The sequence below is a fragment of the Vigna angularis genome, chromosome 3 (genome assembly GCF_016808095.1).
Source record: "Vigna angularis cultivar LongXiaoDou No.4 chromosome 3, ASM1680809v1, whole genome shotgun sequence".
Lineage (NCBI taxonomy): Eukaryota > Viridiplantae > Streptophyta > Magnoliopsida > Fabales > Fabaceae > Vigna > Vigna angularis.
In genome coordinates, this window is record NC_068972.1 from 877,210 (window position 1) to 905,076 (window position 27,867).

The window sequence follows — 27,867 nt, forward strand, 5'->3', positions numbered from 1 at the left end:
ATTATAATATATAGATTTAATAGAGAAGAATAATCATAAATAAAACTATATACATGCATTTTAGTACCATTAAAAATTGGAAAACAAATTAAAAAAATATATAGAACTAGATTGGAGGGTGTGCCAGCCCATGCTATAGTGCAACGCAAGAGCGACACTTGAAGGACCCAGTAGCAAGCTACCGTCGTGGACCTTCCCCTTTAAAAAATTAATTTAATATCGTGTGGACCATTGGCCCACATATCAGATATTAAACTGATAAGAACAGATACTACACTTGATCTTAGCCAAAAGGCCGAGAAAGGTATGAATTGCTTAGTATTAGGAGGTTATTTTTATTCTTTAATGTCAGGTGACCGTTATCTACTATAATCTGTGTGGGACTTAGGAGTGACTCATAACGAAGGTTGTGAATGGGTATATTCTTGAAAGAACTTGACATTAATTAATTTTGTAAAATGTAACTCCCGATCATCACCAGTTTGACTGTCCCCAAAACAACAAAAAGCACTTGAAATCAAATGATCTAAAAGGTGAATAAGAAAATTGACCAGGTTCATCAGCTGTGGTACCAATTTTTTTTGCCTATTTCCTAAGCTTAGGGCTAGAAAATTAGAAAATTGCTGTCTGAGCTGAAAATTCTTACAACTTGGATAAAAAAGCTTGCTGCAGCAACATGATTCCATAATGATACAGCTAGCCATTGCTGCAAACCTTGGATGATATGGGTAGAAACAGGGATAGGAGTTTCCTCGCAGCATCAAACATATTGCCATGATTTCTCACAGATTCAAATTGCTTGCTAGGAAGTCTCATTCATAGCCATGATTGAATCCACTAATTGAGTGTTCTTCAGTGTCCAAAACTCTTGTCTCGTGTAAAAACGATGGAAAAATACAGACTTAAATTCCTGATTTCTTTTCCCTTTATTTTTTAGCAAAATACACTGAACAAACAGTACATACGAGATACAACTAAGTCTAAACTGTCTCAAAGCGAATCCATTTTCCGAAACCTAGACTACAGTAGTTATACATTGAAACTAGTCAGTAATAATAATAATAATCAGACTAAAAACAATTTTACCTGTTGGAGAACAATTGACCAAGTTTACCACTTGGTACCAAAGAAAAACTACCTCTACATAAAGACAAAAAAGAACAAATATTAATAATTTTCCAAGCTGCCCTCCAATTATTGCCTTCATCACTCTGCAGAAACCATGAAGATGCTGTGGCTCAGTAAGGGTAATTGATTGGTTCTCGTTGAATGGCTTTCTGAACTAGCTCAGCCTGCTCCTTATGGTGAACCTTGAGGAAACCAGTAGCTGTTGCTGCAGAAGGAGCACGACCAACATATTTAAGATCTTCATAGCCTCCTCTACCTACAGCCTTCATGGAAGTTATGAGCCGGGGTAAAACATATGTGTATCCACCCATGTTCATTGGCTCTTCTTGACACCAGACAACCTCCGCATCTGCCAAAAACACAATAAACTATAATGTAAAATAACTAATAACAGTAACAGACACTAAAGCTTCAACGTTGAAAAGACATACTTGGATATCGTTTAAGCTCTCGTTGCACAAGATCATAAGGGAAAGGACAAAGCTGTTCCACCCTACATATTGCAACATCCTTTGCATCTTCCTTTGTTCGCTGTTCATCAAGTTCGTAGTAAACCTGCAAGGAATACAAGACATCGATAGTTATAAAAGCATGTTATAAAACAGCGATAAGTCGTAGATGTAAAACATTTATACTGATCGAAGCACTAGATAAAATTTACAAACACAGATAACATAAAAATCCTAACACATTAGAACAGTAGTTCCAATCAGGATCACACACCTTTCCAGAGCAAAGTACTAAACGTCTTATACCCACTTCAACGCCTGAGTGATTATTTTGGTCTTTTATGAGGCGCTTAAATCTGGTTCCCTGTTTGTCAAAACCGGGATGTCCTTGAACATCATCAAACTCAGATAAATGTGATCTGCAAACCTTACTACGGAGAAGGTTCTTAGGGGACATTACTATAAGAGGTTTACGGAATTCCCTGTGTATCTGGAAGAAAACAATGCAACAGTGAGAAAATAAGTACCAAAAATCAAGTGACCAAACTAACACCAATTGAATGATGGTGTCGACTACAAACCTGCCGGCGTAAAACATGGAAAAAATTTGCAGGAGTTGTAACATTCACAATCTGCCAATTACACTCCTGAATTTGTTTCCGAAGAGTAGGATCCATCTCAGGAATAGTATAAGGATGGTCATCAGCCATCTGCCAATAAATTAATGGAAACGTTTAAATACTATTAAGAGTAAAAAAACACAAGATAAAATCTTCACAAGCAAGCAACAAGAGACAATTATTCAAGTTATTTGTTGAGATAAAACTGTGAGATCCCAATTACCCGTCTAAATTAAACAAAAAAGCTCATATTTCTGTCCTTCCCTTCAATGAACTTCAAAGTTTCCGACCAGACTTTTTCGCATCAATATAAAGTCTGAAAGTTAGATGAGTTGGATTGAAATACCGAATTGATAATTAAATTGAAAGTACAGTCAACTCATTTGATTTAATCTGGTTAATTAAAAATTTGATAACCCATTTGACTTCGTAAGCATATTCAAATTATTTTACCAACCTGTAATAATTATTTTATTTATCATTAGAATAATTTTTAAATTAATAATTTTATTATAATTATGCTTTGAAAAGAATTATATTATTACACAATTTTAGTCATCAAATATTAAGATATAAAATTAAGATTATATCTATCAAATTATTCCAAATTAAGCTTCACAATGTATTGTCTTTTAGGTTTTAATCATTTAGATATCAAATATTTTCTTAATTGATATTCTTAAAATTTACAAATATAGTAAGATTTCAAAGTGGAGACTCATTGTAGGATGAGTCAGTCCCATGCTTTAGTGCAACACAAGGGGACCCAGTAACAAGCCACTGTTGTGAAGATATATATATATATATATATATATATATATATATATATATATATATATATATATATATATATATATATATATATATATATATATATAGTTTTAATGGATAAGAATAATCAAAATAATTAACATTCCATGGTTCAGCCATTAACTTATGTCTCAATACATACACTCTTTTTGAGACTAAAGACTTCGGTCTTAGATATTAATAATAGTATCTTTCAATTTTAAGAGAGGAGTGATTAACTACCAACACAATTTTTAATTATCTCACCTAATAACAAAACATACTAATTACAAATACTTTTCTAGATAACTAGGCAAATACTAGTATAAAATTATTTTTATTCTTCAATAGAGATAAATGCATGAATAATTTATGAAAACGTATAATTATATTATAAATATATTTGGAATTTTTCTTTTATATATGATTATAATACCTTCTTTCTTGACACATGTAAAGGTACATACCACATTTTACTTTTGTAAAATTAAAATCTAACATACCATAAAAACAAACAAAGAAACATAGAACTAGATTAGAGGGTGTGCCAGCCCAGGCTATAGTGCAACACCAGGGCGACACTTGAAGGTCCCAGTAGCAAGCTACCGTTGTGGACTTTCCCCTTCAAAAAATTAATTTAATATCGTGTGGACCATTGGCCCACATATCAGATATTAAACTGATAAGAACAGATACTACACTTGATCTTAGCCAAAAGGCCGAGAAAGGTATGAGTTCTTTCAGCTTGAGAGACTCATTTTAGAGTACAACATCAAGTGACTGTTATGTATTACAGTCTATGTGGGACTCAGCATTGCATTGTGTAATCCACTCCCATTAGTCTATATTGATTAGTGATGAGATGAGAGCTCAACAAATCCCAGGTCGCCCTTGTAATTGAGTTTTGAACATCATTGTATAAAGTCTGAAAGTTATATGTGTTGGATTGAGATATCATTCTGAATTGATAAATAAATTGAAAGAATAGTTAACTCTTTTTATTTAATCTGGTTAATTAAAAATGAACATCATCGTATAAACTCTTTAAATCTATTAAGAGTGGAAAAACACAAGATAAAATCTTCACAAGCAAGCAACAAGAGACAATTATTCAAGTTATGTTGAGATAAAACTGTGAGATCCCAATTACAAGTCTAAATTAAACAAAAAAGCTCACTTTTTACTTTTTTGTCCTTCCCCTTCAATGAACTTCAAAGTTTCCAACCGTAAGTCAGATTTCCTTTTTAGTATTGTTCCAATAACCTATATCCTTGGTATTCCCCAAACTAATCATACGATAAATGATAAATATGTAATAGCAAGAAGCATACATTCAAACAAACAATCACAACCACAATGTCAACTATGTAAAATAAACATGACAGAGTAGAACAAAGTTGGATAGCAGATGGAATAAAAGCTTTGAAAGAAGTTTCTAGGAATTAGAACAGAAATTCATAAAAGAGCACCTGAAGGAAGCGTTCCAGTCTTCCACTTGAATGCTCAGGTCCCTGCCCATCATAACCGTGAGGAAGTAACACAACAAGCCCAGTCTGACGCAGCCACTTAGACTCACCAGAACTCAAGAAATTGTCAAATATAACTTGAGCCCCATTAGCAAAATCACCAAACTGAGCCTCCCAGATCACCAATGAATTAGGATTTTCCATTGAGTAACCCAATTCAAATCCAAGAACACCAAACTCAGAAAGTGAGCTGCATATTGAATGAAACATTAATTAGTTAAGGGATTCATAGAATACCATCTATCTTTTGTTAAACTTGCATTTCACACTTTATTAAAGTTTTAAATGAATCGTAATGATATTTATTATGATCTATGGGAGAGATGAAGTTTCATCATGATAAAGACACACAACATCATTGTATAGTTGAAGAACAATTCTAATTCCAGTATTCCTCAATAGTACACATGATAAGCAAGCCATTGAAATTTGAAATGCACATGATGCCAGAAGAGTAATTACATCTTCAGGGACTTGCAGAAAGAAAAATCCAATGAAAGATCTATTTAACCACTATTAATGGTTTATGAAAAGGGTCATCAAGAAAATTAGAAATATAATTCTAAATGGTCAATCCTGCTTTGACAAAGTATCACATACATTACAATGTACTGTAATACATGTCACAAATTAAAACTACAAGAAAACAAAAACAGATAGTGATGAGCACTTGAGACAGATATGAATTCAAATTTTAGAAGCTTGAGACACATAAGAAACACAAAAGAGAAAAACAATCATATAAACCTGGTTTATTTTCTCTTTAGCAGGATTTAGTATATGTGTGTTAAAAGCATATTACCTGTTACTGACAGTAAACATCTCTTCATTTTGATTCATTATCACATGGTCAAGGGGGCAATATCTCTCTCCAGTTGTCTGATCATGAACTACAGCATGACGATGACTAAATGTTCCCCTTTCAACGTCCTGACCACTTAACCGAACATGGTTTCCTTCAACAATCAATGTTGCAAAAGCAAGAGCCTCAGCAAATCCCCAGTCAATATCTTCTTCCCCTGTTTCAACCATTTGGGAACGCTGTTCATAAATTCTCTTCACCGCTTTATGAGGATTAAAATTTTCAGGTAACAGCGTGATTGCTTTCCCTACATTTTTCAAGATCTCTGGTTTCACCCTGCACAGGATAGACCATAGATTTCAGCTTCTATGCTACAACAGAAAAGATTCAAGCACCATTAATATTAATTCATCATACCCAGTGTTCCTGATGCGTGAAATTTGTTCGGGTGACTTGAAACCAGACCAATATGCTGAAAGCCAATCTCTTCTTTTTGGAACATAATCTTTGCTGGCAAAAAATTCATCATTTAGAATTGATGTCACTTTTTTATGTATCTTATCAATGTCTTCTCGTGTCAGCTCCCCAGATTCCAAAAGCTTTTTCTGGTATATCTCAAGAGCTGATGGATGGTTTCGGATAACCTAATATAGACAAGAAAGTTGAAAAAACTGCTGGACTAGTCAAAGGGAAACATGTACAGTAAAAAAGAAAAGAACTAACCTTGTACATTTTAGGCTGTGTGAAAGATGGTTCATCAATCTCGTTGTGGCCAAATCGACGGTAACAAACCAAGTCAACAACCACATCCGAATGGAAAGTTTGGCGCCATTCAGCTGCAAGTTCACAGACATGAACAACAGCTTCCACATCATCACCGTTCACATGAAAGATGGGAGCATTTAAGGCTTTGGCAACATCAGTGCAGTACTGTGAAGATCTTCCTGACTTGGGGTCGGTTGTAAATGCAACTTGGTTGTTGAACACAATGTGTATAGTCCCACCAGTAGTGTAATTTGGAAGAGCACTGAGATGAAGTGTTTCATAAACCACACCTTGCCCAGCAAAACTACCATCTCCATGAATCAAAACCCCCATGTTTTTCATTCTGTTCTTATCGTCTGAGTAATACTGCTTCGCTCGAGTTTTTCCAACAACAAGTGGGTTCACTGCTTCCAAGTGACTAGGATTTGCCACCAAAGACAGGTGTATCCTCTTCCCACCCCTTGTTGGTCGATCATAGGATGTTCCCAAGTGATATTTAACATCACCAGTTCCTGTGTAGAGTCCAGCTTCATCCGCAGGCTGACCACCACTAAACTCACAGAAAATCTGACGAAGGGGCTTCCGAACTACATTACCCAAAACATTCAATCTTCCCCTATGTGCCATTCCCATAACAATACTCTCAACACCAAGATCAGATGCACGATCAAACATTTCTTTCATACCAGGAATAATACTCTCTCCCCCTTCAAGCCCAAACCTCTTTGCAGATGTCCACTTGGTGGCCAAGAAATTTTCAAAAAGTGTACTCCAGGCAAGCCTGTCAAAAATAACCTCGCGACGCTCCCGATTATACTGTGTAGGAGCAAGGGTCTCAATTCTGTCCCTAAGCCAATTACACTTCTCACGATCCGGTATGTGCATGTACTCATACCCAATGCTTCCACAGTAGGCTTGCTCAAGCCGTGTCAAAATGGACCTAAGAGTCTGCACAGGACGATTCTCAGACAAAAACCCAGACATCTTCCACACCCCCAGAAAGAATTCCCTGTCGAGATCAGCCTCGGTGAATCCATAAAAGGCAAGGTCTAACTCATCAGGGACTTTTCTTTCTTCCAGACCCAAAGGGTCTAGCTTGGCTTTCATGTGGCCATTAACCTGGTATGCTCTCACCAGCAACAGCAATTGCATACTCTCCTGAATTGTTTGCCCAGAAATTCCAGGGGAGGTGGAGGCCTGACCCACAAAGTTCCTGAAGAAATTGTCCCAGGACTCATCAACACTGTTTGGATCAGCTTCCCAAGCCCTTTGAAGCTCCTCTAAATAGACACTACTTGTCCCATCCAAGAAATTGTCTGTTAGCTTAGAAAGGGGCACTGGGCGAGGCACAGGAGCAGTTTGCTCTCTGGATTTGAAAACTGTGCTGTGGAAGTTTCTAATTCTACTTGTTGATTGAAGGACTGTGGTGGTCATTTTCCCAGAATACAGTGCTCCACCCCCATAGAGATTTCTCCTAATTGCATCATGCTTTGCTATGCTGTAAGCAACTCTAAGCCATGCCATAACTCTCTCTCTCTCTCTCTCTCTCTCTCTCTCTCTCTCTCTCTCTCTCTCTCTCTCTCTCTCTCTCTCTCTCTCTCACACACACACACACACACACACTCTGAACAATCAATCAAGAATATCTATCACCAATAACAGTATTTCCTCAAATACTGCCTTAAGTTCTCGTGCATCACCCTTAACTATCAATTACCAAACTAACCAAAAAAGACACTAGTTCAATAAGAGATTGACGAGAAAGAACTAATGATGTCAAACAGACATTCCACAAGCGTGGCAGCGAAGCAATTACTCACTCACGGTGAAGAGTGTTCTTAAATTTGTGTCCTGAGATTGAAGAATGCGCCTTCCTAGACATATTGTAATAAAATCACTGACAATAACAACACTGATAATGTGAAACCAAAATCTCACTACTGAGAATGAGTTAATACAATGGAAAGAGAAAAGAAGATGATACCATACCACAGTTAAAGGGAGAGAGACAGATTGAGATGAACAGTGGACACGGTTTAATGGTGGTTGTGAATGAGTTTGAAGTTTTAAATGAATGGAAAATTAACTGTTTGTTTCCAGAACATGCCGATGCCCATGCAGTGCATCCATTGTTCTATCTCTGCTTTCTTACTTTCTCATTTTAATGGGTCCTGAGTCCCACCAATATTTAATATACAATACTTTTTTTTAGTATTTTCTCTCACTTTCTAGAGCTCGCTTTGAAATGTTGACATGTTGGCACTAGTTGATAAGGTTAGATTTTCTCTTTTTTTCAGTTAGGTTTCAAAATACTACAAATTTATGTCAAATATTTCCTCATCTCCCTACATCCATGTAAAAATAATAATAATAACTACAGAACAATAAAATGAACTGACTTTAATATTAGTATAGTTTGATTTATTTTTTTTAAGTTTAAGATGTACTTAAAAATAATATATAATAATTCAATAAGTAAAACGCAATAATTGTCTTAGTAATTATTTTATGAATATAGTGATTGACGAGTAAATTATATATATTTTCCCAAAAATATGATGTCAAGTCCTTTATAAAAGATGTTGAGCTTAAGTAATGTTAATAAATATTGATTAATCTTAACATATATTAATTACTACCAAATTTATAATTTTATTTCTTTAAAAGGACTAAGTCAATGACACATTCTTCCTTCTTCAAGTAAATAGAGATTTTCTTTTTTTTGCATGAAAAATCATTAAAGAAAATCAATTCTTTAAATTAAGAGTGATTAATGTATAAATCATCACTTAAACTATTAAGTTAATTATCCTAAGAATAAAATTTAGATTTTAAAATTAATAAATTTAATTATTAGTAAAAAAAATAATTACTATTTATTATTGTTAATAAAAAGTGGGATTAGATTTTTTGTGATGGGGATGTTTTCTTCCAACATTATTAACCATAACCATTGGGGGAAAAAAATATTGCTACCAGTGAAATATTAAAACAGGTAATTTTAAAAAATTTTACTACCAACTTGAGAAAGTGGATTTTGTTTTTCAAAGGTTACCACCACTCGCTTATATATTATTTAAAAGAAATAATTATTTTAAGTTTTTCACTTATATATTATGATTTTTTTATTTTAATAAATATAAATTTTTTATCATAAATAATAAATTGAAAAAAATAATAAATTGAAAAAAATAATTTTAGAAATATTTTTTCCTTTTAAAAAACTAAATGTACCAAAAAATGTTCCACTACATTTGACATTTTTCCTTCATTTTTATTTTTGATATTTTTCCTTAATTTTTATTTTTGGATTACATACTTTATTTCCACGTTCATATTTCTCTAAATTTTTGTCTAACTTACTATCAAATATAATCAACTAAAAAAAGTAGTTAATTTAAATTAATTGGAAAATTACATTTGAATTGACTGCAAAAGAATAGGATTTTTTTGCATTTATACAAACTAATAATAAATTCGATTTAACTTAAATTTGTTTTTAAACTTACTAAATTAGTCAAATTTTCGTTAACTATATATTGCAGTCACATTTAAAATTGCAATCAAATTAACTAACAATAAGACTGTGTTTAAATTAACAAAAATACTAAATATTCAAATCATTTGGAAACAAATCGAAAAAGATGAAACTTAAACCCAAAAGAAAAATACGAAAACAACAAATGAACACAAGCCACACAAGCCAAGTTAAAAAATTTAATACTAAAATTGCAGGACTTTACCCCTAAGGGAGTCCTTCCAGAAATTCTCGAAGGCCTAGGCTGAACCCAGGCCTAAGAGGGGGTTTGGAAATAGTTTTCAACCAGCAATAGACGCGCCTCGGTTAGAACCTCACTAGCTGCGTCATTGCCCCAAGCGCAAAGATGCCTTCAAACATATTTGAGAGTTTTATTTATATTAGGTTCTATATATTCTATATCACGTTTTAGTCTATGTGGGACTTCATCATCTACAGGAATATTAAGCTCACTGCAATGATACATTCCCACAACACATCATCTAGATATGTCTTCTTCTACCGTTGCATAGTGCAGTGACTATCATTATCTTTTGTCAGTACACAAATCAGGAGACTACAAAAATTTTAAAACTGACGGAAAATGGAAACTCACCGTAGAAAATCAGAATAACTGAATGATTTCTTTGGACTAAATCAGTTTCTCTTACTCTAGTTTCTCTTACATTGCTTCTAAATTTTTCTAGGTAAGAATCAAACGGGTGCTTTATATAACCTATTTTTGCTTTTAGATTGTTAGGTGATGGTTAATGAGTTATGTAGGCTATTGCTTTAATAATTGACTTTCAATTAGTTGCCTTAAAACGTGTTATGCTGTAGTTCTGGTGTTTCTTGTAAGAGTAGTTGGAGTTTTATTTGTATCTTGATTGTCATCATTCTCTATGAGGTTTAGATGTTGTTTTGCATACATTCTGTTTTTTCGATTGTCATGTGTATAATCTGTTTTGTGCATGATCATATGACCAATCTTTGGTTATTTGTTGTGGTATCTTAATACCATCAACTTAAGCGTTTGATACAAATAAATACAGGAACTCTCATGTCACTTATATATGCCTCTTTTAGTTGTCTTTCAGAAGAACAAGATTAATGTAAAATACACTTCGAAACATAGAACTGAACTACTTAGATCTTTTCCATTGAGCTTCCTCAGCTACCTAAGTTACATCTGCTTTCTAGTGAATCATACACCTGTTACAAATGCATATCAGTAGGGGAAAGAAGTTGTATTTGTAATTAATCGATAACTGATTATTTAGGTGTAGCATCAACTATATAATATAATTTTATTAATTGGGTTATGAATGTGAGATGTTGAACAAATTGATATAACAAAGGTGAGAGATCTCTTCTCCAAGGACTGCTTCTGAAATGATTCATTCTTTCTGAATTCTCAAACTATTGAAGATGACACAACTTCCACTTCGTTAACTTTTTTTTCACTAACTAATTAATATCATAACTGTCTTAACTAATTGTTCCCTCCGTCTTTCCCAACTCCTACAAGTACCATGTGTCATGAACAGTTATAAAAAAAGCATCAGTGGATTAGAGTTCCCAGAACCTCTATGAAAAGCATTTTCTGGTATTTACCATGTATTTTAACAGTGGCTTGCTTTATTTATACTGGTCACGGTGTTATATCTACGATTTATTTCAGAAATGTCAGTATAGTAGTGAAGGAAATGTATAGTTTTAAAATCAACCGTGTGAGTGTGAACTGGATACAATCATCTGTGAGTGGCAAACGATGTATAATTTGACCCAACTAATGCACAACCATCTTTACAATTTATAATTCATATTTAAAGTTAGCCAAAGTATCAGGAGGGTCTCACCTAATAATGCCATGGCTGAAGTGTTGTAGCGAACATGTCTGAGGCTTTGCGTATAAAACTCCTAATATCAATGACTGAGTGAAAAACATGAGATGTGAATCTTGGTCTCACTATATGTTCATATTTTTCATGTATTTTGTAATTGAAATTTGCATGTTTTTATTTTCATGTATTTTGTAATTGAAATTTGCATGTTTTTATTTTCATGTATTTTGTAATTGAAATTTGCATGTTTTTTTCTCGGCAGCACCTCTCTGCTGAGATAGTCTTTCGAGAGATGCAGCAAATCATCCTGCGTATTTTCTGTGTCAGGTGGAGCATCATCTTGCTTCCGTTTGTGTACAAGTTGCACGGCCTTGAGTATATTGGTTGTAGTCTGAAAACTTGAGATTTTTTTTTTCTTTTTAAAAGTTATTTCACAATTGGCTGAGCTAACTTGTTTTGTATTTTTTTACAAACTGCTGAGTTACCAAAAAAAAATATTAGGATGACCCTATCATCATTACCAAATGTTTTCATCAATTTATCACCATCAGTATGTCATTACGGATCGTCTTTTTGACAACATTGATTTGTCTTACTGTGGATGACTAACTGTAAATATCAACTTTACTAGAAGTTTAAATAAATGAACCAATATTTTTGTCTGGTGAAAAAAAAAATGGATCAACATTCTCACTTTGTATCCAAAATTTATTTGTTACTAGAGGTTTTAAAACTGTATCTGGCTGAAAATTCATTCTGACAAGCAAAGTTGATCTTGGACTGCACGATTGATTTTGGGAACTAAAAATCACCTGAATGTTTCCATGCATTTTATATCAAAGAGAGCTCACATTGGAAAGTGATTCTTGCAAGGTACTCTCAGCTATTTTTGTCGTGGTTTAAATGAGAGAAAAAAATTATTCTTTTAGTCGTTCTAACAAAAACAAGTATTAACCAAGCCATTAGATTAACTAATACAAAATTACAAGATTGGGGAATTAACAATAATTTTTCATGCATAAATATTTTAAGTTTTTCCAAAAAACTTGGCTCCACCTTCCGAACCAGAACATTTCGCGGCGGTGAAAATATTGCAAGATCATCATGCAATACAAGCAATGCTACACCCCCTGTACCATTTAGTCACTACGGCATTAAAATTGCGGATGGAAACTGCAAGGGTTTCCATTTTGCTTCCAAGTAAAAACATTCTTAGGTTTGCCTCTAGATTCCTAAGCCAGCAACAACAAAAACATTTGGACCGACATTTTGCAAATGATCAAGCTGTTGTGATAATCTATCCGCATCTAATCAAGATATCCTTTTTAAGAGTCAGACTACAAATGAAAGAGAAAAATGAAGCAAATTAACTAGTCACAATAAATTCCACCAACTCAATGAGCAAAGAATTTAAAATATTAACTTTAAAACACGACATCTGCAGTTGGGAGATACGGAGGGTCAAATACATGCTCCCACTAATAATGACATCAGAATAACCTTAGCACCCAGATGAGTGCTATTGCAGAAACCTGCACCACTTGCTGCAGATACCATTCTTTTCATGAACCGCAGCAAGCCGACTTTTGTGCAGGGTCGCCACCACTGGCTGCCTGGTCAGGTTGGTTAATCTTGATGGTTTGAGGCTGAATCAACAGAGAAGAGAGTATGAATGCTCAGCAATTCATAAGACGCCACACAACTATTCACTAATTTTGAAACTTAGCATAAAGAAAATCCCAAATACTTCCTAACGATTATTTTTCTTCATGTACTTGGTTGGTACACACTGGAAAAAATTTAGTTTTTCGAAAAAAAAGAGCACCTGCATATCTCTGACGAAAAGGAAAAACAAAGGACATAGAGAAAAGAGTTGATAAATTACCTCAGCTCTTGAATCTGTGTCTGCAAGCCTTTGCTTGATATCTCTTGCTATTGAAAAGAAAACCTCTTCCACATTCATGTTGGTTTTTGCACTCTGCATGTTTTCTTTGATATAAATGTAATGAAATTACACATAACTGTAATGAAATTGTTATTGTCACTCACAGTTTCAAAGAACTTGATACCGTACTCATCAGCAAGTGCTTGACCTTTGGAGGTAGGTACAGCCTAGAGAATAAAAAGGAAAAAAATTTGTTTGTATCGAAATGCAGATAAAGAGACTACTTAATCTCATATCAGTAAACAAATACGGCTTGGGAAGCATGGAGTAAAAAATGCAATAGCTACTCAATCAACTAATGTCAAACCCTGGCCAACTAAGGATGTAAAATGTAAATAAAAAAGTACCCCACCACGATGTACATACCCTTTTACTTTCATCCATATCAGCCTTGTTGCCAACAAGTATCTTGTTTACATTGTCAGAAGCATGTTGTTCAATATTGCGAATCCAATTCCGAATATCTGGATAATAATAAACAAGATACATTGAAAATCAAAATTGCTAAATGTAAATGGGAGAAAAATAGGGAAAATACGAAATGGGGAAAATATACAGAAAATACAATTCATTGGGTCAACTAAAGCTGAAATGAGTCTACAGTAGTGCGTAAATATATCAAAAGAATGACATTCATTGAAATATCTTTTAACTTCCAAAATATCAGGTCAGGGAAAGGAAATTACTATTGAAAGATGCTTCATCAGTAACATCATAAACCAGCAAGATACCCATGGCTCCTCGGTAATAAGCTGCAACAGCATGTGACATTGTAAGACAAGTCTTCCTTTCATCAAAGATATGGAGCATGAAGTAAAAATTGATTTATCCAGAGTGTTTAAAATCAAGTAAAAAATGAACCTGACAGATTAAAGCATTGTGTCCCTCAATGAAAGTATAATACAAGCCAGTGTGCACTTTAGATTTACGAGTCCATGAATTAAATCACTATTCCTTCAAAACGTATAACTTCCACCCAAAAAAATTATTTTGTATGAATAATAACTTCACAAAACTTAACAGAGTTACCGTTAACACTTATAAAAATTATTTTCCTTCAAATTTACATTTTTATCAAGATGAAATTACTTCAACTAACTTGTACAATAATGCATGTAAACACATGATATAATTACCTACCAAGAAGACAGCTGCCAATTATGAATTCACAGCAAGGTTACACAAGACAAAATCCATACCTGTGGTAATAGTTCTAAATCGCTCCTGACCAGCAGTATCCCAGATTTGTAACTTAATCCGTTTGCCATCCAGTTCAATGGTTCTTATCTTAAAATCGATGCTGCCACGGATTATTATAACAAAATTTTATTTTCAAAAACAAAAGGATACAGGTTTGGTTGTGTGCAAATATTTGTGTACACAAGAGACTAAACATACAGACAATTAGCTACCCCAACAACGAAAAATTGTCCATATTAAAAATGACATTCACTAAGCACTAATTTTTAAATGCGCTCCAGACATCAGGTCCCGACTTGCAATGCTTCCAAAAACCATAAAGAAGAAACAGAAGCATTACAGACAAAATAGTAAATAGATAAATGTAAGCATCCGGAAACAAGACAACAAAGTTTCAGAAGGGATAAACAAAAGAGGTGTCAGCAGATATTATACTAACCCAATGGTGGTGATAAAACTGGTTGTGAATGAACCATCAGAAAATCTCAAAAGGAGACAACTCTTCCCCACACCTACAGTCATTTAAAGACATTAAAAAACAAACATAAAGAGCAAAACAAAACTAAAGTACAGAGCAGAGGCAACACTCCTTGTCCTATACTCAGCTATTTGAAACTATCCACAAAACACTAACTCCAATTCCGAAGGAAAACTTGCAATCACGCTTCTAAAAAGCGGTTTTCAGTGATGGGAAACGACGGCGTAAAGTTGAGAAAGGAAGGTGATAGATATATGAGAGGAAACGGCAACAGAATTGTAGCACAACGTTGAATCTGGGAAAGAAAAAGCGAAGGAAAAAGGGGGAATAACGAACCGCTGTCGCCAATAAGAAGGAGCTTGATGAGGTAATCGTAATCGGCACGAGCTCTGGCGGGTGCTGCTGCCATGGCTGAGTGAGAAAAATGCCCTAACGCGCGGAAGAGGGATCGGAAGGGAAATGGTTAGAAGAAGAAGGAAGCGGTGGGCGACATGGAAAGGGATCCAACACCAAATGTCTTTGCGTTTTCTCTCTCTGCGCCTATCATATCATCCCGTTACGTTTTGCCACCACACTTCTTCTTTCATGCTCCCGCCCACACCCTATTCTCCCCTCCCTCGCTTTCTTCTCTCTTCTTCCTCTTAATTATGCCTTCATTTTTATTAATTTTAAGTTATTCTTACTTTAATTAAAATGAATTAATAATATAGTTAATCTTGGAAATGACAATGATACACTTTTATAAATGTATTTTTGTTTCTAAAATTGGTTAAAGTATATCTTTAGATTTTAAGTCCATTTTGAAGTTTTTTTTTCACCATTTTGTTTTTAAAAAATATTTTAAGAAATGAAAAAAATATTTAAACTATTTAAGTCTTGATTTTTAAATTATATAAAAACTATTAAATATGATAATAACAATATAAAAGTCATTTGTTATATATATTATTGCTTAATTTCTTAAAGTATAGAAAGTTTCTAAAATTAGAACATGTGTTTGGATATGGCGAATATTAATAACAGTTATATGAAGAGAAAGTCTCACTAGTTTCAACTTGGTTGAGAAATAATAAGACATGGTCTGTGGCATGCAGGAAAAGATGAAAATAACAAGTGTTTTGAAGTGTTGTTTTGCATAAATAATTGATTATGGATTATAAATTATAATTGATCATTAATTTTTTTTTATTTACTGTAATTATAATAACTGCGAATAATTAATAAATAATATTAAAATAAAAAATAAATTTTTTATTTATAGAAATCATTTCACTTTTTCACTTTATTTTTTTTATTAATGCACTTTATTTTCCGTAATCTTAATATTGATGTCACTTCATTCTCTCTCTCTCTCTCTCTCTCTCTCTCTCTCTCTCTCTCTATATATATATATATATATATATATATATATATATATATATATATATATATATATATATATGTATGCGTGTGCGTTAAATTTACTTTAATTATCAATCACAAAAGGGTAGCAACGGTCTTTTTTAGATGATTGATACTTTTTTTTTGTTATGCAGGATATATAAAAGTATATAATTAAAAATGAAACATTTAACAAAAAAATTTACTATAATCCTACCTTCAATATATTTTTTTGTAAGAAAAAAAAAATTAGGAAGAAGATAAAGTGCAATCAACTTTTTTTAAAAAAAATGGTGATTTGATTTGTTCTAATAATTCTTTTCACCAACAGCAAACATTGTGCAAAACTAAAGTTACCATCAATTTTGTTGGTTAGAGTGATCAAGAGATCAGTTTTTCATTTTGAACCACAGAAAATAAGACAAACATTATAAGAACTTTGTCCATTAATTTAATCCACACCTACAAAGTAATTGAAGCACTTTCAGAAGAATTTAGAGAAAAATAAAGTGAAAGAACAAGTAGTAAATTAAAAGAACTTAATGGTATACAATCATGACAATGATTATGCATTATACAACAAGGTAGAAGATGTGACAGTAGAAAAGGGTGAAGTAGCTACCAAGAAGCCAACTACACAATATGAAGTAGTAAAATTTTTATGCTATTCTGTGGACAGGTTTTCAGTAATAATGTTACAAAGATTAGTAAATATTACTACACTGAGTTCCAGTTTGTGATGAACTCATGAACACAACCCCAAACAACACACTCACAATTCTTTGCAGATCACACTAAAAATCAGACCCCAGATTGCAATCTCCTGTTTGGTGGAACAAATTGTAGCTCACTGTTCCACCAACTTCCATTTTTCCACCTGCATACTCACTCCCTGCAAAAGAAACACAGAAAATAACAGGAGCAACCTTGAGGATCATCTGCTACAGTAGAAATATATAACCCCTTTTCAAATTTTTAGTTAAAAAATGTTGATTCATTTTATTTTCATTGATTGGTTCAGTAAAGATTGCTGATGAAGAATCAAAAAAGCCCAAGACGTTACATACTTGAATTTGACAGCACCTGGTTAAAAACAGACACATGAGTCAAATTTCTTGTGGATTTCAAACTGCCATCTGATGGGAACATGGAATACGGCTTGTTGGAATCAGTGTTCAAGTACTGCAAATCAGAGTACACCTGAGGGTTCTGAAAGCACAGCTTTTCGGATCCTCCAGAAGTTGTTATGTTATGTTGAGACAGAAACTCCTCAGGTTTTGTCTTCTTATCCTTAGAATCAACCTCAGTGTCCACTTCTGATTCAGTGTTGCCAGGAGCCACATTTTGCAGTTTTCTTTTGGATCGAGCACGCCTATTCTGAAACCAGTTGTACACATTTGTTTCAGAAATTTGACCATGCTGGCCCAGCTCAGCAGTTATCTCTTTGATTTTTTCCTTGCTTGGAGTTCCATTTCCCTGATCAAATATACGTTCAAGAATCTGAAGCTGCACAGGTGTAGGTGTCCACCTTTGTCTTGATGTTATTTTGTGTCCACCAGATGTCAACAATGGATCACAGTACAGGTTTCCCAATCTAACCCCTGATGAAGAAAACAGATCAAAACATCAATTTTCTGCAGATAACGCTGGATCAATAATCAACCAGGTTTTATATTTGATATTCAGAAAACTCCTCTATTGCAAATATCTGTCACTTTAAGTGTGACAGGATAAGATAATATTACTGGAATGAACTGAAAATGCAAGAAAATGAATCAGTAGTATTAAACATAACATACTGTTCTTAATCATAACATACTGTTCAAACATTTATAGAAATACCAATTAAAGCACGAAAGGTATGGTTCTTGCTTATGATTACAAATTTGAAATCCAATGTGCCCTGTGTATGGGGGGAAAAGGTGTGGCTGATGTTTTTTCCTGTCATTTTCTAGTTTGTTGAAACAGGCTGGCTTAAATAGTACAAAGTGGAAATACCAGAAAAATAATATTAACAATAAAAACAACAGTAGCAGTAATGGTACGTTGATAACTGGAATCCCATGAAACACGATTCAGATGAAAAAACAAACTGAGAAAAATGGTAAAGAGAAGATGAAAAGGTTATCAGTCAAAACAGCCAATAAGAAACAAGATACCATGAGAATTTGGTTATGTTAGAAGAAAATCTGGTATAGTTCATAATTATAACAGAAAGTAAGAAAGAAAAAAAAAAGATGAACCTGCAAGATCCTGCTGAGCTGAGAGTGTTCTGTGCATCTCAATAAGTTGGTCACAAATGGTGGCATAAACAGCAATCTGTTTCCTCAGAGTTTCCAACTGTTCATCAGTCATGACTTTGACATACATGAGTTCTCCGTTGGCGTCGACATTGACATTGTTGCCACTCTGCTGCCACCTCTGCAGCTGTTTCTGCAATTCCACCACGTTCACCATCTCTTTCTCTTTCTCTTCTGTCTTCTTTGTCTGTCTGTGACGATGATTGTGCTCTGAATTATGATGGTGTTGTTGATTTGATGAAGAGAGAGAATGAGAAAGAGAAGTCCACAAAGGTTGTCAGAAAAGGAGAAAGCGAGAGAAACAGACAAAAGATACAGACATTTTAAACGAGAAACTTGATCCTCTTTAACGCTGTGCCACATGTGACTCCTTCCTTCTTTATTCTTTATTTATATTATTTCTGCGGTGCCTACTTATTATAACCTCTTTTTATAATAAAAAATACAAAAATAGAAAAATATTGAATAATATTATTAAGAGAGGTAAAAATCTAGTACAGTAGAAACAACGTTATTCAAATCAAATTCCACGGTCAGACCTAAATTATGTAGCTTTTGTTTGGACCACTTCATGATTGTCCTACAATCTCCAACATGAGTGTTTTTCTTAATAATTTTATTTAAGTACTTCTCCAAATAAGATTACATTTTTCTTATTTATTTTAGTTTGTGTAAAAATTATAGCTTGCTGCAGTTTCCCTGACTTGTAAATTTATAAAAAAAATATTAAAATAAATTAAAATTCAATTTTACTATTATTATTGAACTTGTTTTCATCAATGATAACATGTTCTTACCTCATATCATTTCATATATTTTTTAATTAAATAATTTTTATTTTTATTTCCTAGTTTTAGATAATTATATTATTGGTATAATTTAAATTTTTTTATCTGATATTAAATGTAAGTCAATCTTAATAAGACAACATCTGGAGGAAGGAGATGGTCTTTGGTGAACCACGTATCCTCAACCGTCAGATATATTATATAATATTAAAAGGTTAGGATCTCTCACCCACTACCTATTAAGGTTAAAACTTAAGGTCAAAAATCCAAATGCATACACATTCTTGTTGGGTTTGGTTTTTATTTTATTATATTTGAGGATGTTTCTTTTGCACCACACAGTTTTCTTTCTGCACTTTCAATTTTTCTATTTTTTATTTTTTCCTCTTCATAATAATAAATCGATAATACAATCAGGGAGAGCTAACTTGATAAAAAAAATTCGAGAGATGTGATAAGAATCGACAAGAAATTCGGTTAATTTTTTTTAGGGATGTAGTAATAAATAATCTATTCATATGTAATTATATTTTAGACAAAAGTGAAATTAATTTTCCACCTCATAACTGTTTCTATATTAATTAGTTCATGGTTGGTGCTTTTATATTCAAATTCTGCTTTGATAAAAAAAAGTAAGCAAGTTTTTTACTTGAAATTATTGAAGGAAAACATTAAATAAATAAAAGAATGAAATAAAATATCGGAACCAGTAATAACATTTTTATACAAAATTTCATAATCAAATGTTTTCAAATATGATAATATTTCAGGCTTCATCGATAACATTTGAATTTTGAATTAATTTATAAATATTTCAAAATATAGTTTATTTCTAATTAGCTAGTTTATTATATTTTAGGTTTCTGATAAAAAAAAAGTGTAACACCAAGTCAAGACCTTAGCCGATTTCTAATTGATTCTAAAGAAACCACGTTTGTTCCCTAGAAATGCTAACTTTGTTTTTAGGAAAATTTATATTTAATTAGATATGTTTAATTACATATTTGAAAATAAATATTAAATATTATTAAACTATAAATTAGTATAAACAGAATATGTATTTTTGTGTTATTTTCTAATTAAATAGCTGTATCCTTATCTATATAATTTTTTCGGTTGTAAGAAATAGTCATTTACAGTTTTTAAAACCATTATTATAAAAGTATTATTTGAAGTGTTTATATTAATGTGGATATTATACATAGTGACTTTCATCATCACGATTTCCTTTCTTAATAAAATAAAGAAGCATAGCAGGAAGAAGCATTATCCTGATCATCGGATTTTTACATCCGTGCTGTTGTGATGCTGGTTGAGTATTTTGAAATTTAATTTTGTTGGTATTTATCAAATTTTGAAATTTTGTTAAATATAAAATTTATTGTTCACTAAATTTTAAAATTTGATTTTAGTTTAGTGTTATTGAATTTTGAAATTCAATTTTGATAGTGTTTATTAAATTTTGAAATTTGGTGAAGTGTAAAATTTATATTATTTATTGAATTTTAAAAATTTTAAAATTCAATTTTAATTAAGGGTCATCCGATTTTGAAATCTAATTTTATTAGTATTATCGTAATTAAATGTAAAATTTATGTTATTTATTGGATTTTAATATTTGATGTTGATTAAATGTCACCTTTAAATAAAGGAAAGAGTTGGGAAGTGCAGGATGCTGTGACTGCGGCTTAAATAAATAGGGTGTGTGAAATATGGTTTTTAGCCTAATCAAGATCAAAGGGTAATTTAGGGATTTTAAAAAAATTGAGATAGTGGGAAGAAAAAAAAGGGGTGAAGAAGCCTAATTGATAGATGGATTGTTATTCGTTCACTATTTTAAAAACACTTTACTGTCACTACATATTCCGCTGGTTGGTTCATACCAGACGCCAGCTGTTAATGAGTGGCATGACATTTTCAGTAACTATTCTTAAGGTTATTTTTATAAATCAATATAATTATTTAGTCATAAAAAAAATCTATTCAAAGTGCATGAAAATAAACTTAAATTTACTATATTTTATGTTAAAAAAATATCATACAATTTGTTCAAATCCCATGTCAAGTGGTTAATACATTTAAAATAATTTCCAAGGAATTGTTCCCGGCGGAAAGACCGGAATACTATTGTTCCACATGCTTTTTCTTCTAAATATAGACAAGTATCTTTTAACAAACGGGTCCATAGCTCAGTGGTAGAGCATTTGACTGCAGATCAAGAGGTAACCGGTTCGAACCCGGTTGGGCCCTCATTGTTTTGTACATTAATTTTTCAGTGCTTATATCACATTTTTATGTAGTCACTCTCATCTTATCATTCTCTCTCTCTCTCTCTATATATATATACATATATATATTTTGTATAGTAATAAAATATACACATCTCTCAGTGGAGTCTTTAAGAGCAAAATTTCACAACTAATTTGAAACCCATTATAAAGAAACGTGTAGCAACAAATTTCGAGAAATTGATACTATTAGACCAACTTGATCATTAGGGGGCGGAACATCTGCTTTAGTTAGTGCTTGTTTTGAAATAACTATTTTCCCAACAGTTTCTATTGGTGATATATTATAGAGTACGCTAACATTGTTATGATAATCTTTCATTTCTTGAAAGACTACAAGAGACGTGTATTGAAACAATTGTCACGTGCGATAAAATAATAGATAAAGGAACGGATTATCTCATTCTAATTCTTTCATTCGTAGGAATTCTACGCACGAACAAGCTTTCCTCCTCTCCAATAATTAAAATAATGTATCGTTCAAATTCTTTTGATGATAAGTTTGATTTTTAAACGAAGGATGAACTGTCACTCAATTTTTATTCGTGTCTGAGGACAAGATTTGGTCACAGCATTAAATATTTCCTTTATACTATTTCTAAAGTCATATCCACTCTCCTGTTAAACTAATCGATTTCGCTGTTAGTGCAAGTACAGCCAACAACATCAAATTGCATGTAGATACAACTTAAACATGTTAATTAGCTATGTTCACTCGTATCGTAGGGCAAAAATACTTCAAGCCGCCACGAGAAAGCCTCTGAATTCCGAAGTTCACTCTTTACTTTTTGGACATATTGCTCCAACGTATGTGCGTGCTCATTTATGGTATCAGTAGATATTGTATCTTCAGCTAATCTGACTGCTGCCATGTGAGATAATTGAAAGTTTTCCCCCATTATCTGTAGCTTCCTACATGTTTCGCCCTCGCCAAACATCATGAGGGCAACCAACAAAGATTTCAGCTCACGTCTAGCTTCCACTGTTAGCGACATGCTTTTCAAATGCTCCACCAAGGCCATCTCTTCATCAGGACTACAACAAGGAATAAAAAACTATTACTTCACAAGTAGCGACTCGTGATTAACAAAAAAAATAGCAGAGGATGAGTGACAGGAGGAAACAATAAATTATCGTATCAAGATACCTCCCAGGACGGATTTTTCCTCTCTTCTTCTGACGCCTAGCGTCTCTTGCCTTGCTAGTAGCAGTTGAACTAAATGAAGCAGCAGAGCTTTTCCTGGTCCTGTTGATGAAATGAGGCACACAAAATGAAACTTCACATACCAAAAGTACAACCTTTTCTATTTTCTGTGTGAAAAGAATAGTATGGTTCAATCTTGTCATTTATTTAATGAGATAGAAAGGATTAGGTATTTTTTACAATTCACTTTTAAGAAAACGTATGAAGAGTAACTCAATCATGGACACAATTGTTGTCCAGATAAAATAAAATGTAACATTACAAAGAGAGTTATAAATGCGGTAAGATGGATAAAAAAATATGCTTGAATGTGAAAATGATTCTGTAACCCCCGAGAGGCGGTGGGAAAAGAAGTGTCAGACTTCACTCGCAAACAACAATGAGTTTCAATTACATGTCATTCTACATGAAGACAAAATAAATCGTTATCACAAATATTATGAAGTAGAGACTACAGTTGTAAAAACCATAATAGCACACTGCCAGATTTTGTAGCAGCTTTGTAAACAGTATATTCATTTAATGCAAGGAAGACCAGTTGAGTATCATGGCTGATTGGCTATGTTTGTTTTAACATGTTAAAAGGATAAGATAGTACATTCTAAAACTGGCAAATTAGAGATATGTGGAACCAAGGAAGTACATACCCTGTGGTGTATGCACTCATTCCACTAAAATTACTGCTGGCTTCTGAAGCAGCATCATCATCAAGATCACTCGCTGCACGTTCCTCTGACTGGAGCTTTGCTGCAAGAAGTAATCTTCTCTGTCGAACAGCCAGGTATCGTGCCAAGTACTTCCCCACTTTCTCTATGCCTTCCTCATATTCACCAGTAACCGTGCTTGCACATTCCAAAGATGCATTCTTAACTGTCTCAATTAAGTCCTCTCTTCTGTGCATAAAAACAACCCTCAAAGCCTCCTCCCAGTCCCTTGCAGTAATCAACAAATTAACACCAGTGTTAACATCTCCACAGTACTCCAGGGCTATTTTGGCGGCCTCCCCAGGTTTACCAAGTGCTTGAAGTTCTTCACAGAGCTCATTGGCAATAGACAGCATCTGATCCTTTCCCATATTAAGTAACCCAGCAACTGTAAGCACCCCGCTCCAGTTATTGATAGCTCGATAAGATTTCATAGCCTTATCCAGATTGAAACAGGATAAGTAAATTGTTGCGGCATCTTCAAAGCATTTTTCATCACTAAGATGATCCCCCCATGCCTCAAGGAATTGCATCTTCTCAGTGTGGCCAGTGAAAAGTTGAAGCGCCAATGGAAAGAGTTGAGGATTTTCTTTCACAAGTGCCATACAATCATCATAATAACAATCACCAGCAGAAACAAGGTGCCTGAGAGCTTTTTCAAACCTTTTCAGCTTAAGGTCAATATTATATTGCATTAATTGAGTAGGTAAACGCTCCAATTCCTGTAAGAATGGAAGAAACTCTTTTGGATCTTTCTGAGCATTTAATGCCACAATAGCTGCAAGATTTAAATCATAAAGACCCAAAGCAGCTTCGTAGACAGCATCAGAGTCAGCTAACCACAAAAGATGTTTCAAAGCTTCCTCAGCAGAAGGGTAAGACATTCTTCCCTGGTCATCAGCATGAGCCAATTCCTTGTCACGGATCACTTTTATTCTCTTTAAAGCATCTTCAAGTAATGGAGGATCACTACGAGCTAGAGTGGTCAAAATGCAAAGCTCCCTTGCTGGACTTTCTGTTATGTGATCCTCAAGAGCTTTTCTTACAGCCATCAGAACAGAAGAAACCTTGTTACCGGCAGGACAATTTGAGGGGGACCCAACTAACGTATCATTAAGAACCTTAGGACAAGGGACAGAAACATAATTTTTGTATAGTTTCTCCATAATATTTTCATTCTTTACAGAACAAACAAACTCGGTTATGTAACCCAGATTGTTGACCTGCCTGACAATTTCAGAAGCTGACTGGGAAAATGCTTGCCACCCACAGTAATCAACAATTACGTTGAAATCTATTCTATGCCTTCTAACCATAAGTAGTGCATCTTTAAAGCGCTTTTGAACTAATGCATTGATAATGGAAACCAAAACCAACTTTCTTGGGTATATACATTCTAGGTTTCCCCGGGTAGTTTGCAGTATAATGGCAGCTTCATCCCCATGTAAAACTCCAATAATTTTAGCACCTCTCTCCCATATATTTATGTAACTTTCGTTTTCCTCTTTTTTTCTATTGCTAATCCGAACAAAGTTACTGTATTTTATATCTAATTCTCCATTAAATATGTCAGCAATGTCAACAATAAAAAGCAAATCATGTTTAGTTACAAGAATTAAATGTGTGATAACTTGGTCGGCCAAATTTGAGTAAAATGAGAAGCTGCTGCAGTTGTTGCAAACTATACCCCCATTAACATGCAGTCTGCCAAGCTCATCCAATCCAAAAAGCAATTGTTTTGATGGGCCAGGACTGCCAACTAGCACTAAACTCATCCAAGGGCAAGCTGCCGAAAAACCTTGTTGTTCTTGAACTAAAGATCCTCTACTAATCCCAGATTTAGAAACATATTCTTGGATTTCCCCCCTAGAAAGTTGAAAGTATGCAGTTTGATTATTAGCAGGACATGAAGCAATGCCAATAACCAGCTCTTCAAGGGTTTGTCCTTCTGAAACTGTTGTGTGCCATCCCGAACACGTTAGCAATCCTGGAATAACATCTTCAAAACATTCAAGTTCCACTTCGTGCAAATAGAAGCCTTGAAGTCCACCAACAGCTGATGTTTGAAATGAGTCACTACTGTGACTGAAACCATAATGTGAAACGGTTAATAGCTTATGGGAATCCAACCATTCAAGATGTAAAAGGGATCCAAGCACCAATTCTGTATGAGAGGCTTCAACATTGAACTCTTTCCCCTCTAGTTCTTCCCAGGTTTCAATTAATGGAAGCTCCACAACACACAAGCTACCATCTGAAAGAAATGCTGCTAACTGGTTCTTAGAGTTTTTACAGTATACTGCCATACCCCGGACATGAGAAGAAAATTTCAGGCTAAATAAAAACATAGGAGGTGGCATCAAGGACAAGGAGAGTGGGGTTACATGAATGTTGGAGCCATCAACGACTAGTGCAACGGAATTATCCATAACAGCCGTAATCCAAACAAAGTTAAAAACCGTGACCTGACCACCAAGAGTCCAGCAAATTAACTGCAGAGGCTTTGTCGGATTCCACATGAATCTGACTTCATCTCGCTTCAAGAATCTAATTTCATGCTTCAGGTACCAGTGGTTATTACTAAAACACCATATCCTTACAGCATCATAAGTTTTGCATTCAACAACACCGGCAAGAAGATCAGAACTGCAATTCCATTTCAGAAATTTTACTTTTGCGTCCACACTAAACCTGCATCTCTCCAATCCGTTCCTCTCAAAGAAAACAATAGAGGAACATTCACTTTCATCTTTCCCATCACAAACAGCTGCAACTTTAGCACCGCTGGGCATCCACTCCAAAACTGCCCCGGCAAAATTTCTTGGTTCCGAAAAAGCAAGCAAATCCCCCGAATCTCGATCCCAAACCTTAATTTTTTTAAGCATAGAACCAGAATCGGACACATCACTCATGGTAGCAAAGTATTTCCCATCTCCTCGCCAAGACACAGGAAGAAAGTTCCCTTCACCTGAAAGCACAGAATGTTCACCATCCTAAACTAAACGTCACATAGAAACACAACTTAATCAAACAATAAAATTCACAAATCATGATACCAGTATAAATTCATTCTCTCTCTCATCTCAATTTCACCTCGTTTTTCTCCCTTTTTCACAACACAACTCGCTACAACTATAACTTTCTCTATATATATCTTTCTTCTTTCCAGCCTTACATCCAAAAATTGAACATCTTCCAAACAATACAAATAGAATCAAAATAGTGATAGAAGGCGTTGAAATTAAATTAGGGTTTTAGTGTCCTTACTTACGTGACAGTCGCCAGGAACATCATCGTGAAGCGGCGCTTCATACAACACGTCCCAATCGTGAGTCATCACCAAAAGCTGCGCAAAACCGGTGGTGACGGCAATTAGTTCTCCGTCAGGACTGAGAGACACAGCATTGACGCCGCCATCTAGCTGGCCAACGACTTGCGTTGCGCGAGAGCCGTCGTCCACGTTGTGAACCATGAGAAGGCCGTTGGAAGTTCCGATGAGAAGCGCTTCATTCTCCATGAGATAGTCGAAGGAGGTAACGGAATCTCCCGGCTCGAGGTCGACGGTAACGGCGTCTGCCGGTAGCGAAGCGTTACGGCTCCAAACACCGGTTTCCTGCACAGAACAGAACACAACAAGAATCAGATTGATTAGAATGAAGGAAAATGAATGAGTGAGCAAATGAAAGTGGTGAATGGTGTTGAAGACGGACATGGAAAGAGGAGAGATGGGAAGTGTAAATGAGATTGTGAGAAGAGAGGAAGAAGATGCGGTTGCGCTCGATGTCGATGGTGGAGAACCGAATGGTTTCGTCGTTGGATTGAAGACGAAGTCCCAAAGGAACTTCCCAGAAGAGTTTCAAGTTGTTCATTGCTCAAACCCTTCGCCGCTTCTTTTCACTTCAGAGTAGGGTTTAACTTGGTTTCCGCAGCCCTGCTCCCCTTCTTTTTCCTCTTATTCTCCGACTCACAACACTGTTTATTATACCTTCTTCGTATAAATGTTGTTTTACATATAGATAGTTTTAATTCAATACATATACGCGAGATGTTTTTTTGTGTTTTTTTATATTGGTAAATATATTATATCAAGAATATTTAAATACATGTTATATAATATTTAGAGGTTGAAGAAAAAAATAA

At 34.1% G+C, this 27,867-nt stretch overlaps 4 protein-coding genes and 4 non-coding genes across 12 annotated transcripts; 1 reads left to right on the forward strand and 7 right to left on the reverse strand.

Annotated features, from left to right (window-relative positions):
• Nucleotides 1-111: 111 nt before the first annotated feature.
• Nucleotides 112-8,247, reverse strand: LOC108326410 (uncharacterized). Of its 3 annotated transcripts, none has more exons than XM_017559904.2 (9): nt 8,069-8,247; nt 6,038-7,949; nt 5,732-5,958; nt 5,315-5,650; nt 4,456-4,702; nt 2,159-2,287; nt 1,852-2,067; nt 1,560-1,683; nt 112-1,477 (listed from the first exon to the last, which is right to left on the reverse strand). In XM_017559904.2, the coding sequence occupies exons 2-9, from the start codon at nt 7,601-7,603 to the stop codon at nt 1,239-1,241; spliced, it is 3,084 nt and encodes a 1,027-aa protein (XP_017415393.1). In that variant the 5' UTR covers nt 7,604-7,949; nt 8,069-8,247; the 3' UTR covers nt 112-1,238. The 3 variants fall into 3 exon arrangements, with proteins under 3 accessions (XP_017415393.1, XP_052730692.1, XP_052730693.1); XM_052874732.1 differs by having other exon boundaries at nt 6,038-7,953; XM_052874733.1 differs by having other exon boundaries at nt 6,038-7,976.
• LOC128196078 (U2 spliceosomal RNA) lies at nt 114-308 on the reverse strand. The gene has a single exon (XR_008248178.1). It is a non-coding gene; the product is annotated as a U2 spliceosomal RNA (small nuclear RNA).
• Nucleotides 3,524-3,718, reverse strand: LOC128196076 (U2 spliceosomal RNA). Its single transcript, XR_008248176.1, has one exon. It is a non-coding gene; the product is annotated as a U2 spliceosomal RNA (small nuclear RNA).
• A 1,567-nt stretch (nt 8,248-9,814) lies between the features above and the next one.
• On the reverse strand, nt 9,815-9,965 carry LOC128196046 (U4 spliceosomal RNA). Its single transcript, XR_008248146.1, has one exon. It is a non-coding gene; the product is annotated as a U4 spliceosomal RNA (small nuclear RNA).
• A 2,720-nt stretch (nt 9,966-12,685) lies between these two features.
• Nucleotides 12,686-15,693, reverse strand: LOC108326421 (ras-related protein RABE1c). The gene is made up of 8 exons (XM_017559923.2): nt 15,400-15,693; nt 15,025-15,097; nt 14,585-14,685; nt 14,072-14,137; nt 13,752-13,849; nt 13,490-13,552; nt 13,326-13,418; nt 12,686-13,086 (listed from the first exon to the last, which is right to left on the reverse strand). The coding sequence occupies exons 1-8, from the start codon at nt 15,470-15,472 to the stop codon at nt 13,003-13,005; spliced, it is 651 nt and encodes a 216-aa protein (XP_017415412.1). The 5' UTR covers nt 15,473-15,693; the 3' UTR covers nt 12,686-13,002.
• A 1,260-nt stretch (nt 15,694-16,953) lies between these two features.
• On the reverse strand, nt 16,954-19,092 carry LOC108325422 (WUSCHEL-related homeobox 8). Of its 2 annotated transcripts, none has more exons than XM_017558491.2 (3): nt 18,687-19,092; nt 17,527-18,044; nt 16,954-17,335 (listed from the first exon to the last, which is right to left on the reverse strand). In XM_017558491.2, exons 1-3 carry the CDS (start codon nt 18,898-18,900, stop codon nt 17,291-17,293), a joined length of 777 nt encoding a protein of 258 aa, XP_017413980.1. In that variant the 5' UTR covers nt 18,901-19,092; the 3' UTR covers nt 16,954-17,290. The 2 variants fall into 2 exon arrangements, with proteins under 2 accessions (XP_017413980.1, XP_017413979.1); XM_017558490.2 differs by having other exon boundaries at nt 17,511-18,044; nt 18,687-19,089.
• Nucleotides 19,093-21,709: 2,617 nt separating this feature from the next.
• Nucleotides 21,710-21,781, forward strand: TRNAC-GCA (transfer RNA cysteine (anticodon GCA)). The gene has a single exon. It is a non-coding gene; the product is annotated as a tRNA-Cys (tRNA).
• A 542-nt stretch (nt 21,782-22,323) lies between these two features.
• LOC108326135 (elongator complex protein 1) lies at nt 22,324-27,716 on the reverse strand. Of its 2 annotated transcripts, XM_017559426.2 has the most exons (5): nt 27,438-27,716; nt 26,995-27,340; nt 23,671-26,695; nt 22,967-23,065; nt 22,324-22,854 (listed from the first exon to the last, which is right to left on the reverse strand). In XM_017559426.2, exons 1-5 carry the CDS (start codon nt 27,594-27,596, stop codon nt 22,521-22,523), a joined length of 3,963 nt encoding a protein of 1,320 aa, XP_017414915.1. In that variant the 5' UTR covers nt 27,597-27,716; the 3' UTR covers nt 22,324-22,520. The 2 variants fall into 2 exon arrangements, with proteins under 2 accessions (XP_017414915.1, XP_017414916.1); XM_017559427.2 differs by lacking the exon at nt 27,438-27,716 and having other exon boundaries at nt 26,999-27,137.
• Nucleotides 27,717-27,867: the final 151 nt, after the last annotated feature.